This window comes from Polypterus senegalus, chromosome 11 (genome assembly GCF_016835505.1).
Source record: "Polypterus senegalus isolate Bchr_013 chromosome 11, ASM1683550v1, whole genome shotgun sequence".
In the NCBI taxonomy this organism is placed as follows: domain Eukaryota; kingdom Metazoa; phylum Chordata; class Cladistia; order Polypteriformes; family Polypteridae; genus Polypterus; species Polypterus senegalus.
In genome coordinates this window covers 94242742-94268134 of record NC_053164.1, presented here as the reverse complement: position 1 = coordinate 94268134, position 25393 = coordinate 94242742, and the positions used below count along the sequence as shown (strand labels likewise).

The following is a 25393-nucleotide window of genomic DNA, read 5'->3' as shown; positions in this document are numbered from 1 at the left end:
CCAAGTTACCAAAAGGGAACCATCAGTTACCAGCGTAACTGAAGACGTGCAGACATTATTGCCCTGATGTGGAAATTTAGCCCTCAGAGTTATGTGAGTCCTGATTTTATCAGTGTGTTGAAGCTCAGAATTTTGCATTCGTTGACAAAATTAGCAATACTCTTTATTCATAATACTCAAGTTAAATCATAACAATTGAATCTAGTTCATGTGACAAAATAAAAAAAATCAATCATTGTTTTCTGATTGCATTTTAATGGAAAGTGACAGCAGAGGTCAAGTGTAAAAATATTGACTGTGTACACACCATTCGCCACGCAGACTGGAAGGAAGCACGTTGAGACAGTACTGGCACTTTAGATTTGGATCGGAACTAGCATTAACTATTTTTTATGTTTCGAATCCGCTTATTTCAGTAAAATAGTGTGATCCTGACAGCGGGATCTGAAAGCTCGTGTCAGGCTTATGCCGATGCAACTTGCCTCCACGTTGTAAAGTGAGAAACTCAAACTTTGCCATTAAAGTTTTTTGGTGGAAACTGTACCTAACGGTTTTAAACAGGCGAATAGCCATTGCTATTGTAACTACTGTTAACTGCTTATTAATTTATCATTTATTTGAAGTTCTTGTATCTAACACTAACGGTTTATCTAACTGTTTCACTCTAAAACCACTTACTTAGTACACTTGATGTTTTCAAGTTGAATTTAAAAACCTTCGAACAATAGCGCACTCATCCACTATAACGCGCTTCTTCGCAGGTTGTCCCTAGACTGGCGATGAACTCCAGCTCTGGCGCTGCAATTTTAACCGAGTTAGTGACGTCACTCCTGGCGCCCGCCCTCTCAGTCGAACAGCGGAGCAGGCGAGCTGCGAGACAATAAAATGCCAGAGGGGAGCTGGCACAGATGCAGAGTTGCTGCAGGTTGTCCGAGATCTCTTGCAGATACTCTTGCTGATTCTTGACCGGGTCTCGTCCATTCACGGAGTCAGCATGGCGAGACGAGACGCGAGCGCTTTCACCGGTTCGAAGAACAGCAAGTTAGATTCCTTCCTTAAGAGGAATCTTCCTCAGAGTGTATACGAGAGAGTTCGAGTACACGAAGCCTGCGTGGTCATCTCCGAAAGCGTCAATAAACTCTACATGTTCGCGGTCCTTACCGAGGACTGCATCTACTTAACGGAAAACCCGCCGAAAACTGTGCGTGTGGCGGCGCACTTTGGGGACATCTTTGGGGTCGAACTGGTAAGCATCACGGCTCCCGGTAGCGCAGCGCCTCTCATGGGTTCTTAAAATTTGACCACCCCGATAAAGGAGTTGCCTGCGCTACCCTCTTACGGTTCTTTTTCATTTTATTCAAAATCAAAAAATATTTATGGCTCTGACAATTTCGAATATGCTTAATTAAATTAACAAGAGACTTACAGAACAAGTCACTGGGATCTTACTTGGTTAGTGTAACCCCAAAGGAACTGATGACTCTTAGCGTTTTTGAAATATAAAACTTCTGTCAAATGTTCGTCACTCATAACTGATTAGTCTTCGCATTTTTGAAATATGAGATTTCTTTCAACTGCTCGTCAGGCACCTACTTGTCTAGTAATTCAGTAGCATATTTTCTCATGTTAGTCTTATTTAAGTTTACGTATTTATGAAAAAAAGGTTAATTGTTAATTTCTAAGTTAAGTTTTTTTGTGGGTAGAAGAAACGGTATCCTAGGGTTCACTAGCTCCAAATAACTACATAGCCAGCCTTCGTCGGTGGCCAGTTTGAAACAGTAGGTTGTAACCACTGTGCTTGTATTTAGGCAATTCCACCAATTCCTATATACAGTCTTGGCCAAAGGTTTTGAGAATGACACAGGTCTTGGTTTTAACAACGTTTGCTTCTTCAGTGTTTTTAGATGTTTTTCTCAGATGTTTCTATGGTATACTGAAGTATAATTACAAGCATTTCATAAGTTTCAAAGGCTTTTTTATTGACAATTACATTAGGTTTATGCAAAGAGTCAATGTTTGCAGCGTTGGCCCTTCTTTTTCAAGACCTCTGCAATTTGCCCTGGTATGCTGTTAATCAACTTCTGGGCCAAATCCTGACTGATGGCAGTCCATTCTTACATAATCAATGCTTGGAGTTTGTCAGAATTTGTGGTTTTTTGTTTGTCCACCCGCCTCTTTAGGATTGACCACAAGTTCTCAATGGGATTAAGGTCGGGGGAGTTTTCTGGCCATGGATGCAACATTTTGATGTTTTGTTACTCGAGCCACTTAGTTATCACTTTTGCCTTATGGCACAAGTGCTCCATAATGCAGGAAAGGCATTGTTCGTCACCAGACTGTTCTTGGATGTTTCTGGAAAAGAAGGGCCAAAACTGCAAATATTGACTCTTTGCATAAACCTAATGTAATTGTTAATAAAAGCCTTTGAAACTTATAAAATGGTTGTAATTATACTTCAGTATATGATAGAGACATCTGACAAAAAGATCTAAAAACGCTGAAGCAGCAAACTTTGTGAAAACCAATACTTGTAACATGATGTAATAATGCTAATAAAAAGAAAAGGGAGTTATATGTAAAGTTACTTTTATTTTTATATGTCCACCAACTTGCAGGAAAAACTTGGGGGTTGGTGGCAGGATTGGCACTCCAGCCACTGTAAAAAAACTCACTGTTCCGTGTGGTGCTTTGCACAGCTGCACTCGGATCTCAGTCTGGGTGGTTTGCCATGTGCTGGGTGCGGCAATGTGCTGGAGTCAGTGCATGCTCACAACCTTTCCTTTAATCAATTGCTTTGTTTTTAAGATATACATCTATTTTACAACTGATGTCTGCAGCACATTATGATGTAGCTGGGACAGGGTAATTTAGGGCTATTAATGATTTGACAAGTTGAAATACCAAGCTGTAGTGAAACATGTAAGGTGGAGGTTCCCGATCTTTTTTGGTTTGTGACCCCATTTTGAAATCTGAACTTTTTTTCAACCCTAGCTGTTTGAAATATGGATATTCACTTCCTATTCAGTACATTGTTTAATATTTTATACTATTTTTAAATATTTTGTCATGACCATATTAGCACATCATGTGACTCCACTTGGGGTCACGACACCAAGATTGGGAAACTCTGAAGTAAGGCCTCTGAAAAAAATATCTAGTCAGTCAAGAGTAAGTGCTGGTCAAAGCATACCAATATGCTAAATGCATCAGTGAATAATCCTGCACTTTGAGAGCAATGTTCCTCAAAGACAACATGGTAGGATTTTGGGCATTTCATCATCAACAGTGCAAATCTCTGTGTATAAAGGGCAAGACCAAAAACCACTTCTGAATGAATCCCATCTGCAATAGGTATCATAATATGGGCTAGGGAATTCTTTAATAAACCTTTGTCAACAAGCACCATTCACCACTGCATCTACAGATGCAAAGCAGAAACAATACATCATCACTGCCCAGATGCGCCTCTAACATCTCTAGGAATAGTCCTATTTGAGATGGAAAGTAGCACAGTGGAATTTTGTTTTGTAGTCTGGCAAGTCAACATTTCAAGTAGTATTAAGAGAAAACAGCCAACATTTTCTCTGAGTCAGGTCCAACAGCCAGTGCCTTTCATGGTTCAGGGTTTTTTATTAGCCATAGCATGGGTAACTTAAACATCTGTGAGGCACCATTAGTGCAGAAAGGTATGTACAAATTTTGGAGCAACATCTGCTGCTATCTAGACGTTGCCATTTCCGGATATGTTCCTGCATTTTCTTCCAAAGACCTGCATAATGGATGAATGGGGAAAAATTCAGCTTGCTAAACTTAACTAACCACTGTCTTTAGTGCCCAAATAAGCATTACTAAAAGAAATAGTGATGTTACACAGTTGTAAGCGCTCAACTTACACAACGTTTTTGGAGCATATTGCAGTCTCAAAATTTGACAAGTGTATATTTACAGGGAACACCAAAATTCACAAGGGTAAAACATCAAATAACGTGTTGCTGCCGTGTTCTCAGTGTAGTATAGGGTGAATATAATTTACAAATCACTCCTTTTTATTTTTATTTTCCCATTTTTGGAATAAAATAATCAATAAATAATTTATATTTTTTATTATCTGCTTCATTACTTTTAGTTATTCAACAAGCCATGTACAGCAGAGTGTACAGCATGAATTTTGTTTGCTGGTTGATATGGAACTCTGTTATACTGATTCAGCTCACCTGATAAACACATAGGATGGGGTTATGGATGTGGTATGTTATAGGTCAATCTTGAGATCTGTCAGGCTTTGTAATGAGAGGACACAAGGTCCACTCCTCACAGCAGGGTCTTATGTGAATTCTTCTCTGTTTGTACTACAGGAGCGGAAAATCATCCAAATTCTGTTCTGCTGGTAGTAGGTATTGTGTTCTTGCACACCTGTTTTACAAAGTTTATCTTGATTTTTTTTATTGAACATTGAGCCTATTGTTTGCTCATATGTAAAAAGTGGACCCTATACTTCATAAGAGGATTGACTATAAAACTCCATCAGACTCTTTTAACCACATTTAAAGTTTGAACTTACCACATAACTACTCAACATCTATATCGGTACCAAGTGTGAGGAGTTAGAATACCCACACATACCGTACACAGTATGCACACAGCTATATGTTTGTGATCTTTCTTAACACGCACAGTAAAGAAAAAATGCCAGCATTCTCTTGTCCTGACTGAGGAAATATTTCTTTCTAAGCAGCATTTATTGCTCTACCCTCTCTTGTGTATTGATATTAGAATAGTAGAATAATTTAATATTTAAACCATTTATGTTGATATTATTTTTTCTGTAGTTTTCTTTTGATGAATTCTGGTTTGGCTGGTAGTTTCTAAAGAGAACTTGGGCCATGGTTTGATTCTTGTGTGGTACGAGTTCTGCATGGAGGATGTGATCTTTGTATATTCACAATGATTTCTCCAGGAACTCTTTATTCCTCAGCCAAGCCAAAGAAATAATTGTTTGGCATCACAGACATTCTCAGGAATGAGTCAGTGAGTGGCTTGCATTTAGCTCATGCCTGGTTTCTACCATTTGACCAATGTTACAAATTCATGATCTTTGCACACAGGTGCTGCTGGGATAGTCTCTGCCTACTTGTGACTCTGAATTTGACTAAGTAGGTTTGAGAATGTTAGTTTAACCAAAGTCAACTTGTAATCAATATTTTATCTGAAGTTAAGAGATCTATTTAAAGAATATTGAAGAGGACAACATCTAAAACAACCAAACTATTTCACAATACACAGAAATCCTCTATTTTACACATGTACGTTGTGTATCCTTTCTTCTGCCACAGTCCTGTTTTTGTACTGCTCCCATTGATTCATGCCAGTCTTTTTGCTGTGTCTTATGATCAGGAATATTCCTGCAGTTTTTGTTACTTAACCAATGCCTGGATTGTCTGAAGTTTTGAAAGTACTGTTTTTAAATATACTGAAGCTAAAACACTGACACTACTTTACCTAGACTAATGCTGTCCCATCTGTTACATAGTCTACATCTTTCTGAAGTATATGTAGTCATGCAAGTGTGCCAGCTAGGCTTCCAAAGGCATACGACTCCTTCATCCTCTTATAGACAAAAAATGACTAAGAGTGTCTTACGAAACATGACTTCTGTCTCACTTGTTCAATAGTATAAATTGCAGTAGACAAGCTATCCAGGTGGCAGTAGGTTAAGCCTGTCCACCAAATAATCTAAGATCTTTTTATAACAGGGGAGCTGTCTAAGCTCACTAGGTATTGAATAATGGTGTACATCATCTGTGTCTTAAGGACTGGTAATCCAGTCCACTGTGGGTATTTTAAGAGGAAGCAAATGCGATTGTGATGTGTTCTGTTCAGTACATCATTTTAAAAACAACAAAAAAAAAAAGTTTTTTTCACTAGCACTGCTGTTATGGGCTTAGACCCCCCGTGACCCTGAATTCCCAGTTAGAATGGGACTGTTTCTTGAAGGGCTACAAAAGTCTCAAGGCTGCATGGGCCTCTAGAGTAAGCTCTAGTCTGGTATACCTGTAGTTTAATTAGGGCTGCCTCTTACCCTCTTGAAATAATTCTGGGGCTTGGCTGGAATCGACACCAGAAGAATGAATAGAGCTAACTCGGGACAGAACAAAGACTGAAATCGGAGACAAGACGAGAGTTTAGAGTGAAGCCTCACTGGTGAAAGGAAGAGTCCAAGGTGGTGAAAGAAAAGAGAGGAAGAGAAGCTGGTTTGTTTAACCTTTCCTTGAGTTATATTTGATACAAGAGTGTGCCTGTTATAGACAATCCCATGGTCACTCTTTCCGCAGTCATTTACAATTGTCTATTAACCAGGTTGGGAATAAACTCGTTCTTTGGAATCGTAACAGAGAAGTTTCAACCACTGTACTTATGTGCTTCTTCTGACATATTTAAGTGTTTTTAATTAATGCTTTCTGTTTAAATAAGTGATAAATGGTGTAATGGACAGCTGGGATTCTTACCCAACTGGGATGCCTCCATAACCGAAGGACTGGGGAAGGAGCTTGCATGGGGCAATACCTCCACCAGGACGACAGAGGGCAACACCCCTGGCGTGCTAAGGCGCCATGGGTTTGGAGCATGGAAGCTCAACCCTGCTGGACCCCATGGCCACTGCAAGGGGGCGCATAGAGAATGGCTGAACCCTCCTCTGCAGGGCTGCCGACACACCCGGAAGTGCAGCCAGAAGGAGATTCTGGAACACCTGGAACACTTCTGGGTGCTCTATAAAAGGGGTAGCCTCACTCCATTCTGGGAGCCAGGAGGAAGTGGATGAAGTTTTTGGAAGGAATAATGGAGAATTGAGAGAGCGAGAGAGAGAGGGAAAAAGGAAGAAAAAGGACTGGGTATTTAATATTTGGTGCTATATACTATGTGCTGCTGTGGGGTGTGAGACAAAAGTGTTTCCCACAGATGAATCAAAGTGTGTTGTGTGCAACACTTGGCCTCTGTGTCTGTTTTGTCCAGGGTTTGGAGAGCTGTACACCTCCTGGTTGCCACAATGGACATTTACATTTTTAGTAAAAGAGGCACATGCTGTGTTTTAAACTTGTACTTGCACTGTTTACAATTTCTAAATGCAATCTGAAATGAAATATGCCAGACTGAAAATAAACAAGTTTGTGAACAATGAAGGGTACTGCTATGATTGGAAAACAAAGATTATGAAATTTTAATATCTGAAATATTCACTGAGGGGTGCCAAGAACCAATAATTTCTCATAGCTACAATGCCTTGTCTTTGAATCTCATGCCTAATCATTATCCGTGTGTATTTGCCACAATCATCTTATGTCTTGGTTGAGTTTTTCTTATGTTACTCTGGTTTTCTTCCAAAATCTTAAACGTGTGTGTCAGGTTAATTGGCAGTGCTAAATTAGCCCCTTGTTGGCTGTGAGTGAGCTGTGAAGTATACTAGTGCTCTGTTGAAGTTAGGGTCCTCTATGACCTTGGACTGGATAAGCTTGTTTGTTTGTTATCTTAGGTAATATTCACAGAGTCTATGCAAATTTAGTGTGTTTAATTATATAAATTATATAATAATTCTAAATGATATATAAATTACTGCAGTGGGCTGGTACCCTGCCTAGGGTTTATTTCCTGCCTTGCACCCTGTGTTGGCTGGGATTGGCTGCAGCAGACCCCCATGACCCTGTAGTTAGTTTATAGCGGGTTGGATAATGGATGGATGGATGGATATATAAATTATATATATATATTATATAAATTATATAAATACAGTAAGTATTAGTGTTATGAGTAATTGTTGTCACAAAGGGAAGAAAACATACTAAAACTTTTCATATGAGAAAACTATTATAGCTGTGTAGCTTCTTATTAGAAATAGAACAAATGTCATTTCTTTGTATTGACTTAACTGATTACTTTGAGGCATGAACTGTAATATTTGCACAAAAGGTATTTTTTAATATTAGGCATATACACATGAAACTATTTAAAAAGTGATATTTAATTTGTAAGTGTTCATCTAAATGTATTTTTTACAGTTTTCATTGATTGCCCTTTTTATTTAAAATATTCAGAACTTCCTTTTTAACATGACAAGCACAGTTTAATATGTAGTGACACCTTTATAACTGTTTGAGAAGATAAAACTGTGTTTGGTTATCTAACATAACTGTGTTGTTCTGTGAAGAGATTTTTGTTTTGCCAAAGGAGATGCAATCAGCTTCATGGAAGGAACCAATATGATGTTGATTTATTTCATTAACATCTGATACTATTAGTCACATGTAGATTACAGAAGACTTTAATGACAGCAAGGCTGTTTAACAGCTTGTTCAGACGTGTTTTGGCAGAGTCAAGTACAATTATTGTGCCTGAGAGCAAGCGGTGTTAACTGTCTCACAAAGGGCTTCGTGTCAGGACACCTGTACTCGGTTGCCATATGAATCCTTTGTATATGAAACGTTGGGTGCAATGGTTGGAATGTGTCTTCATAGGTCTTAAAATGCTGCTAAAGCAGAAGAATATAAAAAAATATATTTCAGGTATGGGATTTTTTCAGATATTAGCAAGAAATTGATTCATAATCATTAATCATTTCACAGTATGATTTTAATACGTTTTTATATTTCATTGTCAGGAGGTATAATTTTTTTATTTCTGACAAGTTACTTCACTGAATGGTATTTATGAGGAACTTCCAGAATGGACTGCCATTTTGTTACCAAAAAGTGTTTTAGAATTATGCCATTTAAAAGATTATGTTTAACTGGTAGCACTGTAAAATTTGCCACTTGCTTTTCATTCACATCACCGCAGTTCAGGATAAGTTTTCTTGTCTCAAGCAATATGCTCTTTTGACATGCCATAGAATAGACAGAACAATATTAGTCTTATAGTTGGAAATCTCCTGTGAACACCCTTTAAAATGGAAGTTCCCAGTGGGACAACTCATTCAAAACAATGCCACCTGATTTAGCAGAGTTGTGATGTAACACCGACCATTCACCTTGTTCAATAATATAAAATAAAAGAAGTAATTGTCAGGTCAGTCAAGAATGACACTGTAGTGGATGACTTGAATTTGGAGTGATCTGATACCGTTGTATTAAAAAAAAATAGCAGTGCTTTTAAAGTGAAATATTGTTTTAATAGCTTTTGTTTCCATATCTCAAATGTAGTAGATACATTACACATTCAATTCCAAATCAAAACATTAACATATTTTACCAAGTCTTCATTATTCTTTTACAGGAAACAAAGAAAATGAATATGAATCTGTTTAATAAAAATGGCAGTGTTGATACTTTTCTCTTCAAACTCAAGTTCTCTTTAAGTTCACAGAATCTGCGTTTTAATGTCACCCCACAAGTTTTCAATGGGGTTGAGTTCAGGGGATTCAGCTGGCCACTCCATTACCTCCATTCTTTTAGTTAGCAACCAAGATGTTGCTCACTCACTTATGTGTTTGAGGTCATTGTCTTGTTGAAATACCCATTCCAGGGACATTTGCTCTTTAGCATACAGCAACATAATCTCTTCAAGTATTTTGATATATTGAAATTGATCCATGATCCCATTTCATAGGATGAATAGGTCCAATACTGTAGTATCAAAAACATCCCCATACCATGATTTTTGCGCCATCATACTTCACTGTCTTCACAGTGTACTGTTGCTTGAATTCAGTACCCGGGGGTCATCTGATATACTGTCAAAGACCACTAGACTTGAAAATAACAATTTTACTCCCATCAGTCCACAGAATGTTACGTCATTTCTCTTTGGAACAAGTCGATGTGTTCCATGGCAAATTTTAACTGATTCTGCACTTGCCGTTTTTTCAGCAATGGTGCCTTACAGGTTTCTTTCTGATAGCTTAGCTTCAGTCAAACATCTTCTGACTGTAACAGTACTTACAGGTAATTTTAAATCATCTTTGACCTCTCTGGAGGTGAGGATTGGCTGAATCTTTGCCATTTTGACTGTACTTTGATCCTTTTTAACAATAGTTGCTTGTTTTCTTCCAGTGTTCAAGGTTTATATTGCTATTTTAAAGCATTTGAGATCATTTTAACTGAGTGTCCCATAATTTGTTGCACTTCTTTATATGTTTTCACCTCTCCAGTCAATGTTTGGTAACAATGTTTGGAACAGCCTATTTTACTTAGCAATTCATAAGGAAATGTATTTTATAAAAATGTGTGAAACATTTTCTTTCCTTCCTTAATAAAGGACAATTAATGACACCTGTTTTTTCCACAGAAGGAATGAGTTCTTTAATTATACTCCACACTACTATTATTTTTAACATGGCCCTTTCAATGAATGAGTCAGTTACTTAAAACAAGCAGTGCGCATGTCATGACAGTTGGTTCTACAAGCAAATTATTATGCAGAAATACTGCTACTACTAATAACAGTGGTTCATCAGGGTATTGATGTTGTAGTGCTATTTTTTTAACACAATGATACATACTTTTTTTCTAACTCTCAAGTACTCTTAGATTAGTTGTGAAATTTGACTGCTATTGTTTGTTGTTCACTAATATGTATCTTGTGGGAGGTGTCTTAAGTGACATCCTCACCAAATGCAAATAGCAACTCAACTTGGTAGTCTTAGTCCAGAGAAGTAGCAGCAATCCTAAGTCCCACACGAACAAGCACAGTTTCCCTATGCAGGAATCTTATTTTGACTACTTACACCTACATATTTATTATATCCGTAGCCACCTATAGTTCATGACCATAAAAGAGGCAGGGTAAAATAAACATATTGACAAATGAAGTTATTTGTTCAAAGACTTAACGTCACTGTGAGTATCCATTACATCACTTAGAGTGCCAAGTGAAGTAGTGATCAACTGCAGGAGCCAGTCTGAAGTTCCAAGGCATAGTACATCCATATGTGTTCAATATATTCCTGTCTTCCAAGTGGTATCACTCCTAACCCCCACTGTTTGCTCTGTAGGTGGCCATGACAGCAAAATGTGGAATTGGGTTCATTATTGGATCTAGATAGCCCCTTTTCTATGGGACATTTTCACTGTTATTTTGTGAATATTTGCTAGAATTTGTTTTTGGCTTGGTCTTTGTTTGGTCTTCCGTGAGAGTATTATATCAAAGATAGCTCTATCAGTAGCAAAACCTGCTGAGAACTTCTGAGTACTGACAAAATCAGGCATACAATTTTGATTCTAGTAGGAATTTTCTTAGTTTATACATTTTGAATTTTGTACTTTATTTTATGAAAAATTAAGGAGGAATATGATGTCATATATTTAGTACAGTATGTCTTTTTATTTTTAAATCCTTAAGATTTTCACCAAGAGATTAAAATACATCTGAATGAATTGTTGCTAAATTGTGTAAATGAAGGAAATAGAAAAGTTTAGAGATCAGTGCTAGAAAAAAAATCCAGTTTTTCATTGTATTTGTTGTTTGCATTTTCATTGTATTTGTTGTTTGTATTTTCATTGTATTTTATTCAAAGATCTCTGCAGATTGACATGACCCTTTTTAACATTACATACTGGTAGCTGCAGTACATTGTTTATTGTTTTTTTATTAATATTCAATCTCAATATCATCCTTTGTTACTTTCTCGTATACAAATTATAGGGAAAGTATTGTAATCGTCCAAAAATTTGACCTCGAGATTTTGATTAATCTCGAAATTTTAGAACTAACTGAGTCTGAAAATACAATTTTTAGAATTATGTCTGTGTGTCTGTCTGTGTGTGTGTGTGTGTATATTTAAACATGATAACTTGAGTACGCTTTCAGTTAGGTCAACCAAATTTTGCAGACAAGTGTTAGGAACAAAACATAGATTTCTAGCAACTTTTGAGTTATTTTCGCTAGCCAGAGTGGTACTTTTTTATTCATGCACCTGTATTCAACTTTACTTTTATAATAATTGTTCAATATATTATTTATTTGATTTGATTTGTTGTTGATGTGTCTTTAATGTGGATAATATAAAAATATAATCATTGTTTTGCGGTTTACTCCACAAATATCAATCTCCATATCTCCCCTGGCCTGTGCTATGCACCACCCACCGTCTCTGCTGCTCGTGTACTGTATGTGGATTTCACTTTCACCAAACAACAAATGTTTTAATTCTTGTGGATATGCCTCTTCATTGGGAAGAAACACTACTTTTCCCTGATGGTGAAATACGAATTAGACGATCTACAAGTCTCCGACTTAAAGTTTAAATCCGAACAATATATTTGATCTCTTTTTGATGTTCCATTATTTTATCGAGTAATAATTTCCAATTTTTTGTGCTAATGCGATCTTTACTGTCATTTTTTTGAGACTTTTGAATTTTAGTACTTTCTTTATCTCTAACTTGCTGTTCATGTGTATCACACCGATGTTTTTGAATTCTTTATGACGTTCTACTTTGTCATCTACTCTTTGTTTTTTATTTCCAGCACCGGGCGTGGTTACATTTCTTGGCACAAAGTCTTGTCTCGCAGGATGAGAAAGTATCTCTCTGAAAAAGTCACGCCTTGTCCCAGGCTAAAAAGTCTCGTCTTGTCCCAGGATTTTTTATTATAATAGAGAGGCATATTATGTGTTTAGATCAATGTAACTCATGATTCCAGTCTGACAAATTACAGTCTTTTAAAACGTATTGAGAAATGACACATTTACATTCTAGATGTTCTTAAAAAGGATAATTGTACTAATTCTTAAAAGAAATCCTAAAAATCTGTTAAGCCCAGTTTAACTTTTAAAGTATTTAGTGTTTTCACTCAACCTACAATATCTTGATAACTCATAGTTTTATCAAAAACTGGATTAAATGATAAATTGATACAATGAGATTTATTTTCATTTTTTCCATTTCCATATTTCTGATATGTCTGATTAAATTTTTTGAATTAAATATATTGATTTCAATGTTATTAGTGTTAAAAAGCAGTTATATTTGTTTTTAAAGCAGTTAATGTCTGGAAGACAGACCACAAAGCAAGCAGTTAGCTAAATCAAAAGAAGGAATCAAACAGATATCACTATTCAGCAGAATGATTTTATGTTTAAGGACCAAGAATCTTTAGTCAAGAAACAACTTTGACTTAAGAAACCAATGAACATTTAAATATTTCCAGAGTTCTTTATTAGAACACTGATCATTGATGATAGCTTAAGTCCACAAGATGTTAAACTGAAAGCTAAAGAGGATCTTACAGTTTTAGTTAAACAAATATTATTCAGTTATCTTGATATAATTCCAATAGTCAAAATCTTGCTTCATCAAGGAAGATAATACATATTATACTTACCAAAAGCTCCATCAGCTACCTGTTCTGCCAGATGTGAAGCCAACCACTCTCCTTTTCCCTACCTTAACTTTGTGTGAAATCTTGCACAAAGTACCTTTGTACCTCTGTCATCTATGACAGGTAAATTCAGCAAGAGTACAAGTTAGTGAATTTGTCAACAATGTCCGTGTCATGGAATTTGTAGAAGCATAATGGGGAAGGTAAACCATTATCAAGTTCTCCCAATACTGAAACTTGTTTTGTGTAGGCAGATGCAGAGCATGTCTAGTCAATTTATCTATTTAATTTTTGAAGCAGCATGTCATTCATTTTTGACATCTGCTGAACAGACCCAGAATAGAATGCTAATATAATTTCGAATGTCATTTTCCATAAAACTCACAGAAACTGCATTAATAATCTTTTTTAGGTGAATGATGTTCCTGAATTTCTTAGTGGACGAGACAGAGAGAATGCGCAGCACATTCGTGTTATCTATAAAACATCAAGACATCAGAAGAAGCAAAACAAGAAAACTTCCAGTAAAGGAACTGTTCTACCATTTGTCCAGGCTACGAGAGGCAATATAAATATTTCCTCTAATCAGATAGGTAATTAAATGATACTTTTTGCCAAACTTTATCTTGATTTTGGTTTTGTCCTCATTGTATTAGGTATAGCTGTGAATTTCCCCTTTGGATTAATAAAGTATCTATCTATCTATCTATCTATCTATCTATCTATCTATCTATCTATCTATCTATCTATCTATAGCTGTACAAATTTTTGCTATTATAGTCATCTGAAGAAAAACTTACAATTGATTTATCGTCCATCTTCCCAAATATTTCTTAGATCATCACACACTGAATATATTGGCTTTTACCTTCAAACCTGGTTGTGTCAAAACAGAGCATGCCCATTCATATTTTATTTATACTGTATTTTTTAATTTAAGTTCTGAGGGGGGAAGGGGCATTATATTTTAATGTTTTTTTGTGAGAACAGATATGCTTAGTTTAAATTGTGTTCAGAGCATTGTAAAGTAGAAATTGCCCATGAGCAACACAACCCTGAGAAAGAGACAGCAGGGACTTTGTGTGAACAGTAGAACAGCAGATGTGCTTCCTGGAATAAATATTACCCATTACAGATTTAATCATATTTGAAAATTAGAATTTTGTATAAATTCGACGGTATAGAGGTACAGCAAGTAGGATTGCTGCAGTTTATTACCTTTAGATATCCACTTTCATAACTTCGTTATGCAGGGCATGACGATGAGTCAGCTGGAGCATATCCTACCAGTTGTTGTGTGGGAGAAATATGAGACTGCAAAAAATATATTTCATATCAACAAATATACAGTATAGAAAGAAAATGCCATTATATAATGCAACAAAAATGGCTGAATGTTTTAAACCAATACCACTAACCCAAGATCACACAGTTCTATTGAACAGAGCAGGAGAGCACTATTCAATGAAAGAGTTAAGTCTTGAGTTTTAATGTTTTGAAAAAGATTTTTGTAAATACATCTCAGGTTTTGTAAATCAGGAAATAAAATACAGTACAATAAGACACATTTCACTTTAACACATACCAGTTTGATAAGCTAATACTTATTTCAATAAATTATTTAATTGTGTTATTAAATTTATTTTGCTTCACTCCTTTTTAAGTGTAATACTGATGTTCATGCTTTTTGATAGCATTTACTGTGGAAATGTGATATGTAATACTGGCTGATTGACTGTGATCATCAAAAAGAGATGTGTTAATATTATTAAATGACTGTGATCAACAAAAAGACATATTTTGATTTTGAATTTCAGCAAATGAAAAATTTCCCAAAGGACACTTATTAAGAACAGGTGCAACACTGAGCAGACGTGCAACCACGTCCATTTTAAGGTAATTACTTTGTGTGCAATCTGTGCTTGTGATGCTGTAACTAGGGAGTACCAAAGATTGTATTCTCATTCTACTCAAATTCACCCATAAACATAAAACCTATATGCAATTCTGGCTGCATATTAACTGAATATATTGGATAGTGTACCCGTTCAGCAATTGCACAGTATAAGATGCTATTTTATAATATTATGCAAAGCACTTGTATGTTGACATAAGTGATAAGTACATATTATATAAAGCTGACAAAGATTACACTCATGTTCTACTGTTAGTAGGTTTCCTTTACTACATTTATAAAATCATATTTTCAATTTGTATGTAAGCATCTTATATGAAAATATAGTCTGTAGTAATTTTACACTACATTGTATATGTAGTGTTTTTTATGTTCTGAAGGCATTTACATTTTGTTCTTTATCATGTCCTTAGAGAGGTATGATGTAAAGCAAACAAAGAAGTCAAGAGTTTTGTGCACACAACATCATTATCTTGTAAACAGATTCCACTGTTTGCTCGTGACTGCTGCTGATGTGAGCTTCCTCCAGGGATTCTTTAATTCTCTATGGTTATGTACTTGTTTTTGGTGATAGTTTCAAGCGTATCAAGGGAAGTGCATTCAGATTTTAATAAAAAATACAATACACGCAATTTCATATGAACAAAGGCATATACTATAGAACATCTTTTGTCTTATAATTAAGAAGCATATTGACTATTTAAATATTTCTTTACAGTGTCTCATAAAATTGTTAATATAAAATTGTGGAATGCACACATGTTATTGGATTAGATTAGATTTGATACACTTTATTTATTTTGCCCTGTTGTAGCATTTAATTCATTGGCTACATCTGGACTAGATTTGTACTACAAATAAATTAATTTTGTAAGAGTAATTACACAAATATCAAATAATTTCTAGTGATCTTTATTTTAAGGCACAAGTAAATAAAATCTGTCCTTGAGATAACCAGGGTAGGTTTCTGGTGTCCTGCCTTGTGTTGTGCTGCCTGGATAGGCTGTGACCTAGTTGACTCTGACCTGAATGAAGCAGGACCAGTAAATAATTTAAACACCGACTTTGCATCCAATCAAGAAAATATTGATTCTTGTGCATGGGGAAGGTTGTTCTAATATTCAAATTATGTATAAATGTTAAATACATTTGCTCATCTTCAAAATATTTATACTGAACTTGTACACCTGTTGTGTAGTAGAAACCAAATCTGCAAAGAGTATTTATCTTTATTTAATTATTTAAGTTTCACATGACGTATACAGGCTGAAACTCTGACAGGCCTTAAGTTTTCAGATTGTTTTCTGTACTACCTAAACTTTTCTGAATTGTGATCTGTGGAATAGTTATGACAGGAAGTGGAAAACTGAAGACTGAAAATGTTATTTTAGATTCAATACATTATGAGACTGATTGCTACTGAGATGAAGTCATATTTGCTAAAAAGCATTGTTTAGTAAAAGCATATTTTAAGAAAAAAAAATTATAAAAAGTATAGGCGTTGAATCTCATATGCTGTATACTAAACATTTAACAAATGCTGCAACTTAAATAAACAAACATGTTCCTTTAATTAACAAAATCATATACAGTGAGTCACAATTACAATCCTAAAGCATCTCAGATTGGAAATAAACTTGAAAAATCAAACAGTTTTCAGGTGTTGAAACCTAAATATACTCTATATTTCAGTTTAAATAATTATGCTTCTTAAATTACCAGAATCATATGCAATGATTCATAAATTACATTCATGACAAATCTCAATATATGAAGCAACAATCTTTATTGCACATAATCTGCACAATTTACTGCTAAAACGATAAAATTATCAGTACGTTTTATGGCTAGTTGCAGCTATAGTACAGCTAGTTTTACAGCTTTAACGTCAAGACCCAATGGCATGTTCTTTTTTGTATGCTATCAGCTCAGTCTCTCTCAGTGTCTCAGTATTGAATCGTTTATGTATACAGTACTTGGAATTGTTTCCAATAAAACTGTACATTCTTCATTTTAGAATGATGATAATTTAAATAAGGAGACAGACATTTAACTTAAATAAGGGGACAGACAAAGCAGCAAGTGCAAGAGAAAGCATAACCATGGAGGGCTGCATGGGATGGAAACACCTTCTGGCTGATAAAGGGCAGTATACAGTTCTAGATAAGAAAAGGAGGGACCATTTAGCCTTTTAATTATAGGTACTAGCAAGGTGAATCCGGAAAGACTACGACTTTGTTATTGTTTATGACAGATGTAAATTTGTCTTGTAGACTCTGTTCTATAAGGACTACTGTATAATAATGGACAGAGAGATCCCTAAAGATATAAAAGGGAGTTCGGGCCTGGTGTCCTTTTATATTGGTATATTTTTTGAAGCCATCCTGAATCATTGCATACACCCATTCTAAATATGACACGCTGAGCCAAATAATGTCTGGAAGCAGGAAGAGAACAGGGTTGTGAGACAAAGAGGGACGGACCAGACATACAGACATAAGGTGAATTGTTGATGTAGATAGAAAAGTGGGTGAGTCATGTCAATAAGTAAATACGGGCTCAAGACATGTACAGGTAGGCCTGGAGTGACAACAGAGATCTTCTATTTTGCTTTCTCATTTCTTTGTGGTGTCTCTTTTGATCCTGCTCTTGTGTGTCTAAGTGAATAAATATACAATACTTCATGCATTTTGCCTCTTTGAAATTATTCTTGGTCCAAGTGGTCACTCAATCCTGCAGTTACATCACTTACAATGTAAAACTGTAAATCAGGGCTTTTCTGTCTTTAACATGATACTCAAAATACATGCCATTTACCACTAGTGGCTCACAAATACATTTAGGCTGGCCAACTGAATCATTGAACTAAAATATTGTTACAAATAGTGATTTGTTTGCCACAAAAAATAAGTCAAATTTCAGACAGTTGCATTTTATTTGTAAAAATAATATTATTACATGTGCATTTATGTTTTTTATTAGATCTTCAATAACAATTGAAGATAGTTACACCAATACATAGTTTGTATCTTTAAGAGTAAGTTTAATTGTAATGTAATATTAATTGCTGTAATCATTTCTCAGATGATCTTAGTTTTCTATGCATAATTTTATTTGTGGCTTTAAAACAACTTTTATAGAAAAGGCCAAGTGAAAAGCAAACAGAATTTTCAAAGAACAAATCTGTCTTTGTAGTGAGCAACATGAAATAGCATAGTCATACGTTTTGCCTTTATAAGATTTTACAAACTAATGGATGCTGATTGAAAGAAGTGTCATAATAATTTGTAAGGTATTTATATTTAAAGAGCAGACAACTTTTTTCCTTTTAAGAATACCCAAGGTTAGAATAGTAAAAGGCTACTTTGTGATGCATTATTTTCTGTAAAGCAGGTTTTTGGGCACTAGCTTGAAAAGGTGTTTTATACATATATTAATATAACAAGGGACAGTTTGGAAATTGTTCACATGAGGCTATACGTAATATTAGTAAAAGAATTAGAATTGCTTTATGAGTGAAATAGAGAATAACAAAGCTCTTGATGAACTAGTTTTATATCTGAACCACTTGTCACGGATTCGTAAAAAGTGGAGTAAGGTACTCCTGAAACTTTTTTTCATTGCCTGTGACAATGAAGTTAGTACTGATCGGCAGTTTCTAACACTCTAATATATAAAGAATCACCTCCTCAACATTAATTACTATAGTCCATCATAATTACAGCTATTCATTTTTATAAAGTATTCTTGATGTTTGAAACAATACAGATTGTACTGTTTATTGCAATATTACAGCAGGGCACACTGCCTCATTTACTTAAAATGTAATTTAATTAATTAATTTAATATGCTTTATGTTCTATAAGTTGTGATACCAGAGGCCCAGTACTCTGCAAGTATAAAGTCACAATAAATGAGTATCTAATAGTAGGTAATAAATTACACTTTGTTTTGGTGAAGGAAATAAAATTGTTTTCATTTGTTTTGTTCCTCATGCTTGCTGTACCCACCTATGGCTATCCATTCATCATTTAATGCTCTGTTTTTGTACTCTATAGTTTGTTGCAACAGTCTAAAAGGAAAGATGAGGAACAATGTTTAAAACAATGAATTGTTCTTCCAATATTTGAAGTTTAAATATTAAATGTTGCATATACTCTGTGTTGTTGAGTGTGCATACTAACACATATGATTGGGAAGATGTCTTTAATTTAGAGTAAATGAATAGATGCCATCTTGAAGTTATATCGCACACTAGTCCTGTGTTTAGTGTGTGTTTAAGCAGCAATCAGATTGCCATCATAGTTATCTGTCATGTTTATCAGTTGGGTGATGGTCCTACTCTTTCAGGTTTACAATTTGTAGGAATACAAAAAAAAAATCTGGTTTGAAAGAGAATTTGACAGATGTATTGAAATGAAAGTAGAATGTATTCTTAAGTGATTCATTGCATTTTTAAACTACAGTTATCAAACTGTTTTAAGTGAACTTATATTTTGTGTTGCTTCATCATACTGTCATATCCTCTTACCTTTAATGTCTACTGTGATTAGTAAAATTGTACATCGTTTTTTTAAAGTTTTTTGTATTGTATCACATATTTATCTCTGTATTACTAGTCTACTTTTTTTAAAGGTGGAAAGTAATTCAAGAGCTTTCCTCTTGTGTTCAAACACAGTGTCTTACTTTCAAGTTTGAATGTCAGACTGTAAATTGATACTCTGGTTTTCCTCTAGGCCAAGAGGTCCTAACATGGGTTTTCCTTTCACACTGTAATATGAAACTGATTAAGATGGAAACATCTCTGATACAGCTAACTTAACTTTATTTCTTTTTCCTTACTTATCATTAAATCATTCCTAGATAGGATGCCAGTCAAATGAGAAGCAATTTTATACTATGACACAGCCTCCCAAACACTCTCTCGCTTATAATATAACATGTACATGTTTGGGGAATTAGAAAAAAATAAAGTTGAAAAAAAGCATGTAGGCAGACACAGGGAAAATATAAAAAATGCAAAATTAAAGATTTAAAACACTTCAAAGGACAATGAAGGTAGTACAGAATATTACTGGCAACCAAGCCTTCTGTTCAGGACATGTGTAAATTACCTCTGCCATCCTGTACAGTTACAGTACTCATTCCTCCCTTCTGGCAAATGGTACAGGACTGTTCACACTCACACCAGTTGATTAATAAAAAGTTTCGATCCATCAGTCATAAGGTTTCTGAATAGCAATTCATAATAACAATATATGATTGTATATAAACATTATACTTTTTTTTTGTGGGTGTGAATGTGTTTTCTTGTTATTGTATCACTGTTCTGAGGAAGTATACAAGTCAAGTATTTCATTGTAATTTGATCTTAATCTTGAACTTGACACTGACTCATCTGAGAATTTAATTTGTGTTTCTGGAGACTTTGGGATATAGTGATGACCACTCGAGGAATATTTCATCTCATTTAATTAACTATTTTTAATTAATGTTTGAAGCAGGTTTGGAGATGTCACAGAAAATTTGCTGTCAAAATCAAAATGCAGCTTTTAAGGAATTATTTTATTGCAAAGTTCAAATCTAAAAATAAAATAATTCAAACAGGTTAGTTACGAGTGGTAGAATATATAAAGATGACAGATTATACACTTAAAGTTACATTAATCCATCCATTTATCGTTATTAAACCTGATTAATTAATTTCAGTATTACAAGGACCAGATCCTGTTGTGGCACTACTTGACACAAAAAGGATTCATCTCTAATAATGTTGCAATTAAATTAATAAGCCCTATCATGTATGTTTCCATTTAGTTTTTTTATCTTCTTGCATCATTTAAAAGAGTGTTCCTTATACAGTATGGCTATATTGTTTCTGCAGTATGCCTACTGTACATCTTGTACTGTATAGCTTTTTGTTACTACCATGTGGACAGTTTCTTTTAATAAAATATTATAGACCTTATAGACTGATTTGATTCAAGTTACTTCATTTTCTGAGAAGTTGGTATTCATATATCAGTGCTGATTTTTTTTAATTTGACCTAAATGTGAAATTTTCTCATTAATTAGAAAGACATATGTTAGAATTTTTTTCTTTATATATATATATATTTAGCCATATATCAAAGAATTTGTTATTTATATTTGTATTCATTTGTTTGCTTATTATATGGTTTTTTTTATTTAATTCCACCAAGCACTAAGAAACCAATGAAAAGTAGATCAGACATTTTCAGTAGTGAGGTTACCAATTATATAAAATAATGCTGTTGGAATAATAGGTTTTATCCTTTTTGTAATTTTAAAAAAGTGAGGATGTATGGAATGTTATTGAGATATTTGAGCTCCTAGGCTGGTTACACCCTTGGTTTATGGGTTGGGGGGCAGACAATGAATGATACAAAATTTTATTTCTGTGGTGGTTCACACAAAAACAAAAAACGTCACCTAGAATAGGGACACCAGGGTTAACTCCTAAAGCAAGGCTAAGGGTAGTTGATTGCCAGTGAGTGATTTGTGACTGAATGATCTATGTTACCTGGTCAGGTTGAAGCTTAAGAATATACCATATGGACTGTTCACTTGTATGGCAAAAAGTTGAGGGTTATTTGTGAATGCAAATGAGTGACAGATATGGATAAGTTAGTTGTGTCTGTTCTTTCTTTGTTCTAAATCAATCTATTTTCAGTTTAAACTTAAAAAGATTCAGGTATCTGTTCTGATGATTTGTAAGTCTGTGTTGAAACATTTCATTTCCAAAATATTGATACAATGATATCCATTCATCATCTTCCATTTAGGTAGCTTTTGAAACAATGTCTGTAAAGCAGGATTCATTAGGTAGATTTGACATGGGGTTAAATTTTCACAAAAAAAAAATACTTTTTGGGTCAGGCCGGCCCTGCCATAATTTCTCCTCTATGCTCACACAACAAACACACCCTGTCATTCACTCTTAGACACTCTTACCCAATCACCACATATTCACATCTCCCACACATTAAGTCAATTCGACTCTGTCCATCAAGGTAAGATATCAAGTACATGTTGTACTGAATTAATCTGCTGTTATCATTCCAAACTAGCAAGCCAAATCATTTAAATTCTTTTTTTTCCTTAAAATCCACAATGGAGTGAGAGTTTTAGTATTTCACCTTATTGTGTTTTAACTTTTTTTAAAGAAATTCAGAAATTAGTATTATTGCCATAGCTTTAAATTCTTATATTTCTTTTACCATATTCTTTTTATTTCACCCTTTTCTGCGGAGTTTGCTACCTCCATTGTATTCAACTGAAACAGTTGATACTGAATGAAAAAGGACAGCAGCTATTTTGTGTATAAAAAGAGCACAATTTCTAAAAATAAATTTACCTAAGCATAACAAATACAAAATGCTTGGTACATTCCAATCAGAATTTAGCAAAGCCATTTTGTAATTGTTGAATTGACAAAAAAAAAAAAAATAGAAAACTGGAAACCTTTTGCTTAAAGAAGCCTGGAGTCCAGTTAAAAGAATAAGATATGTGGGATACTACTGCCACAGTAGTATACAGGACCGAACTTGAGAGTTGCTGACTTATTGCAATATATTATTTGATTCATACTTCTGGAAATACATTTTATTTAAACAATGAAAGAAAATCCACAGTGATTATACCCAATCATGTAACCTTTTCTTATTAGTATAGGAAGAGAGATTTAAATTAATTTAACAAGTTAGTTGTCAAAATTATCTAGCTAACAAAATCTCTGTCAAACTCTTGTACTGATCATGGACAAAAAAACCTTGATCTTTTCAGTTCTTAATTAAATTGTTATTTTAATAATTTGTTAAAAGTGTGAAAATGTGTTGCTTTGATCAAAAAGAGTTCATTGGAGCTAGATTTGAGTAGCCTTAACTAATTATTATGAAATGCTAAACAGACTTTGTGGAATTTCTTATTAAGAAAATTTGATTTTTTTTTAGTTTTAGTTAACTTATGGAGGTATGTAAAGATTATTTGAATTCAGCATGAAAAGGTGACATGCAATCAGTGTAGTATTAGAAATGACACAGATGTATCATTGTATAATCTCATCTGGTGTTACTCCAATTAATGCTATAAGGGGAGGAATAGCAATTTGTAGTTAATCTTTATGTGACAACATTTCCCCTATATTTATAATAGTTCTAGTGTGGAACATTCCCAGAACATGATGCATGATGTCATTGTTTACGGTTAGGATGCCATCCCTGATAGATTTTTTTTTTTTTTGGTTGAAAAATGTGTTCCATGTGTAGTTTCAAGCTGAATTATACCATGTCTCTCCTGTCCAAATGTTAACTTTGCCTTCCCAAAGTGTACCATGTTGTCACAGACGAAGCTCATGTGACTGAGTATTGACAGTATAGCCATAATTTGCAAGAAAAGCAGAAAAGGAGCACTCACATAACTACATGAGAAATGGCAGGTGACCACTAGATGGCAGTTCCTTCAGAACACTTGGGAAGCAGTGTCATAATAACTCATCAGCCACTAGTAGGAGCTCATGAAACGTATCAGTTAATTTGAAACCTTAAGAAGCTGCCAGACTGGAAACCTGTTGACAACTTTTGACCCAAAATGGACAACACTTTTTGGTTCTTAGAATGTTAGACAGTACTTTACACTAAATATAGAAGAGGGCACATAATGAGTAACTTTTTTTCTATTCTTTCTTTCTTTAGAATATAAGGTTTCATTACACAACATTGCGTAAGATTGATTAGTAAAGCACAATGTAATATTAGTTGTTAAAAATCTAGAAATACTATCAGTATTAGCTGTTACTAGATACAATATGTGTGGATATTGATGGAAGACAAGAGAATTTGGACAAGTTCCCTTTGACAGTTTTTCCAATATGTACATTATGAAGTATTTAGTTGCTAGAAATCTATATTTTGCTAGTAACTGATCGAAGATGCAAAGAGCATTTTTATTTTGAGAAAATTTTAATAATATAAATTTCTAATACTTCCATTACACCATAGAGCAAATATTGATTTTATGCAACAGACATTTTTTATATGTAACGAGGTTTACAGTAATTTTCACATGTGCATACAGTACAAATCACTATTAGACTGGATATTTTCTGCCTTCTTCAGGTAGCCTGTGCTTCACTTTTCTAGCTGATGATTAGTGGCATGTCTGTATTTAGGACAACGGGGTGCTGCCCCCCATCTTTCAGCAAATAATGCTGTTATCTGACCACAGATTATGTTACTGTATACTATTGCATATTAACTTAAGTATTGTAAAATATTGTTAAAATGTTTATAGCAAACCTAATGTAGTTGGCATAGTAAATTGTTTCTAACTTTCAATGATATAACCAATGCAAATTCTTCTCTAGAAAAGTATTTCTTTTTGGAGTATGAGAAATTTTCCTTGTGCCTGGTATTGCTGGTCTTTTTCCAGGTTGAACCCTGCAGCTTTCTATGCATAACGTGGCTCATGTGCTTTACAACTAATTATATATTAACTGGGCTGTGTGTATTCTGTTATAGTTCAGACAAGTCTCAAGTAGGCTCCTTGGATGCTAAGCACAATACGCGTATTAATGAAATGAAGTAAGTCCTTGTCTGTCGGTGAGGGCTTGCTGTTTGTTGTTACTTTTAGATATACAATTTATATTTATGTTTAGATATCTGGTACTGTTTGTTAAATTGCCTGGCTATATGCAATTTTTCTCCAAAATGTGATTATAAACAAAACAAAATTTTAACAGCTGATCACTTTTTTAGTAAAGTGTAATAATTCTAGGTAATATTGACTGTTTTGCTACAGAACAGAAGCTCAAACACTGGGAGTGAAACAGTCCAGATCATTGTCCTGTCCTGCCTCAGACAATGAAAATCTCCATGTCGATGGCAAAGGTGATAAACCACGGCCCCTGCCACGGCCTCCTTCATCAAGCCAATCTCTAGCATCATTTTCTGACTTTACTCCTGATAAACTGCTGTGTACTGATAAAAACAGTATGGGTCTTCCTGCTTCTCTTATCAATGAACTGGATACAGATGCTGATGAGAAGAAGGAGGCACAGTTACACTTGTATGTTGTTTCAGAGTCTTCTCTTTTATTTCTCCACCTCAAGAACTCCTGGAATAATTATATCATTGTAAGTTATAATGCATTC

At 34.5% G+C, this 25393-nt stretch overlaps 1 protein-coding gene across 1 annotated transcript in view; it reads left to right on the top strand.

Moving 5' to 3' along the window:
* Positions 1 to 939: 939 nt before the first annotated feature.
* The window catches only part of c11h12orf56 (chromosome 11 C12orf56 homolog), a 56842-nt gene continuing 32388 nt past the window's right edge, over positions 940 to 25393 (top strand). Inside the window, exons 1-4 of the mRNA XM_039770172.1 lie at positions 940 to 1246; positions 13720 to 13900; positions 15125 to 15203; positions 25042 to 25375. Of these exons, the coding sequence (XP_039626106.1) occupies positions 995 to 1246; positions 13720 to 13900; positions 15125 to 15203; positions 25042 to 25375 (846 nt within the window). The 5' untranslated portion in view covers positions 940 to 994. The remainder of the gene's footprint in view (positions 1247 to 13719; positions 13901 to 15124; positions 15204 to 25041; positions 25376 to 25393) is intronic.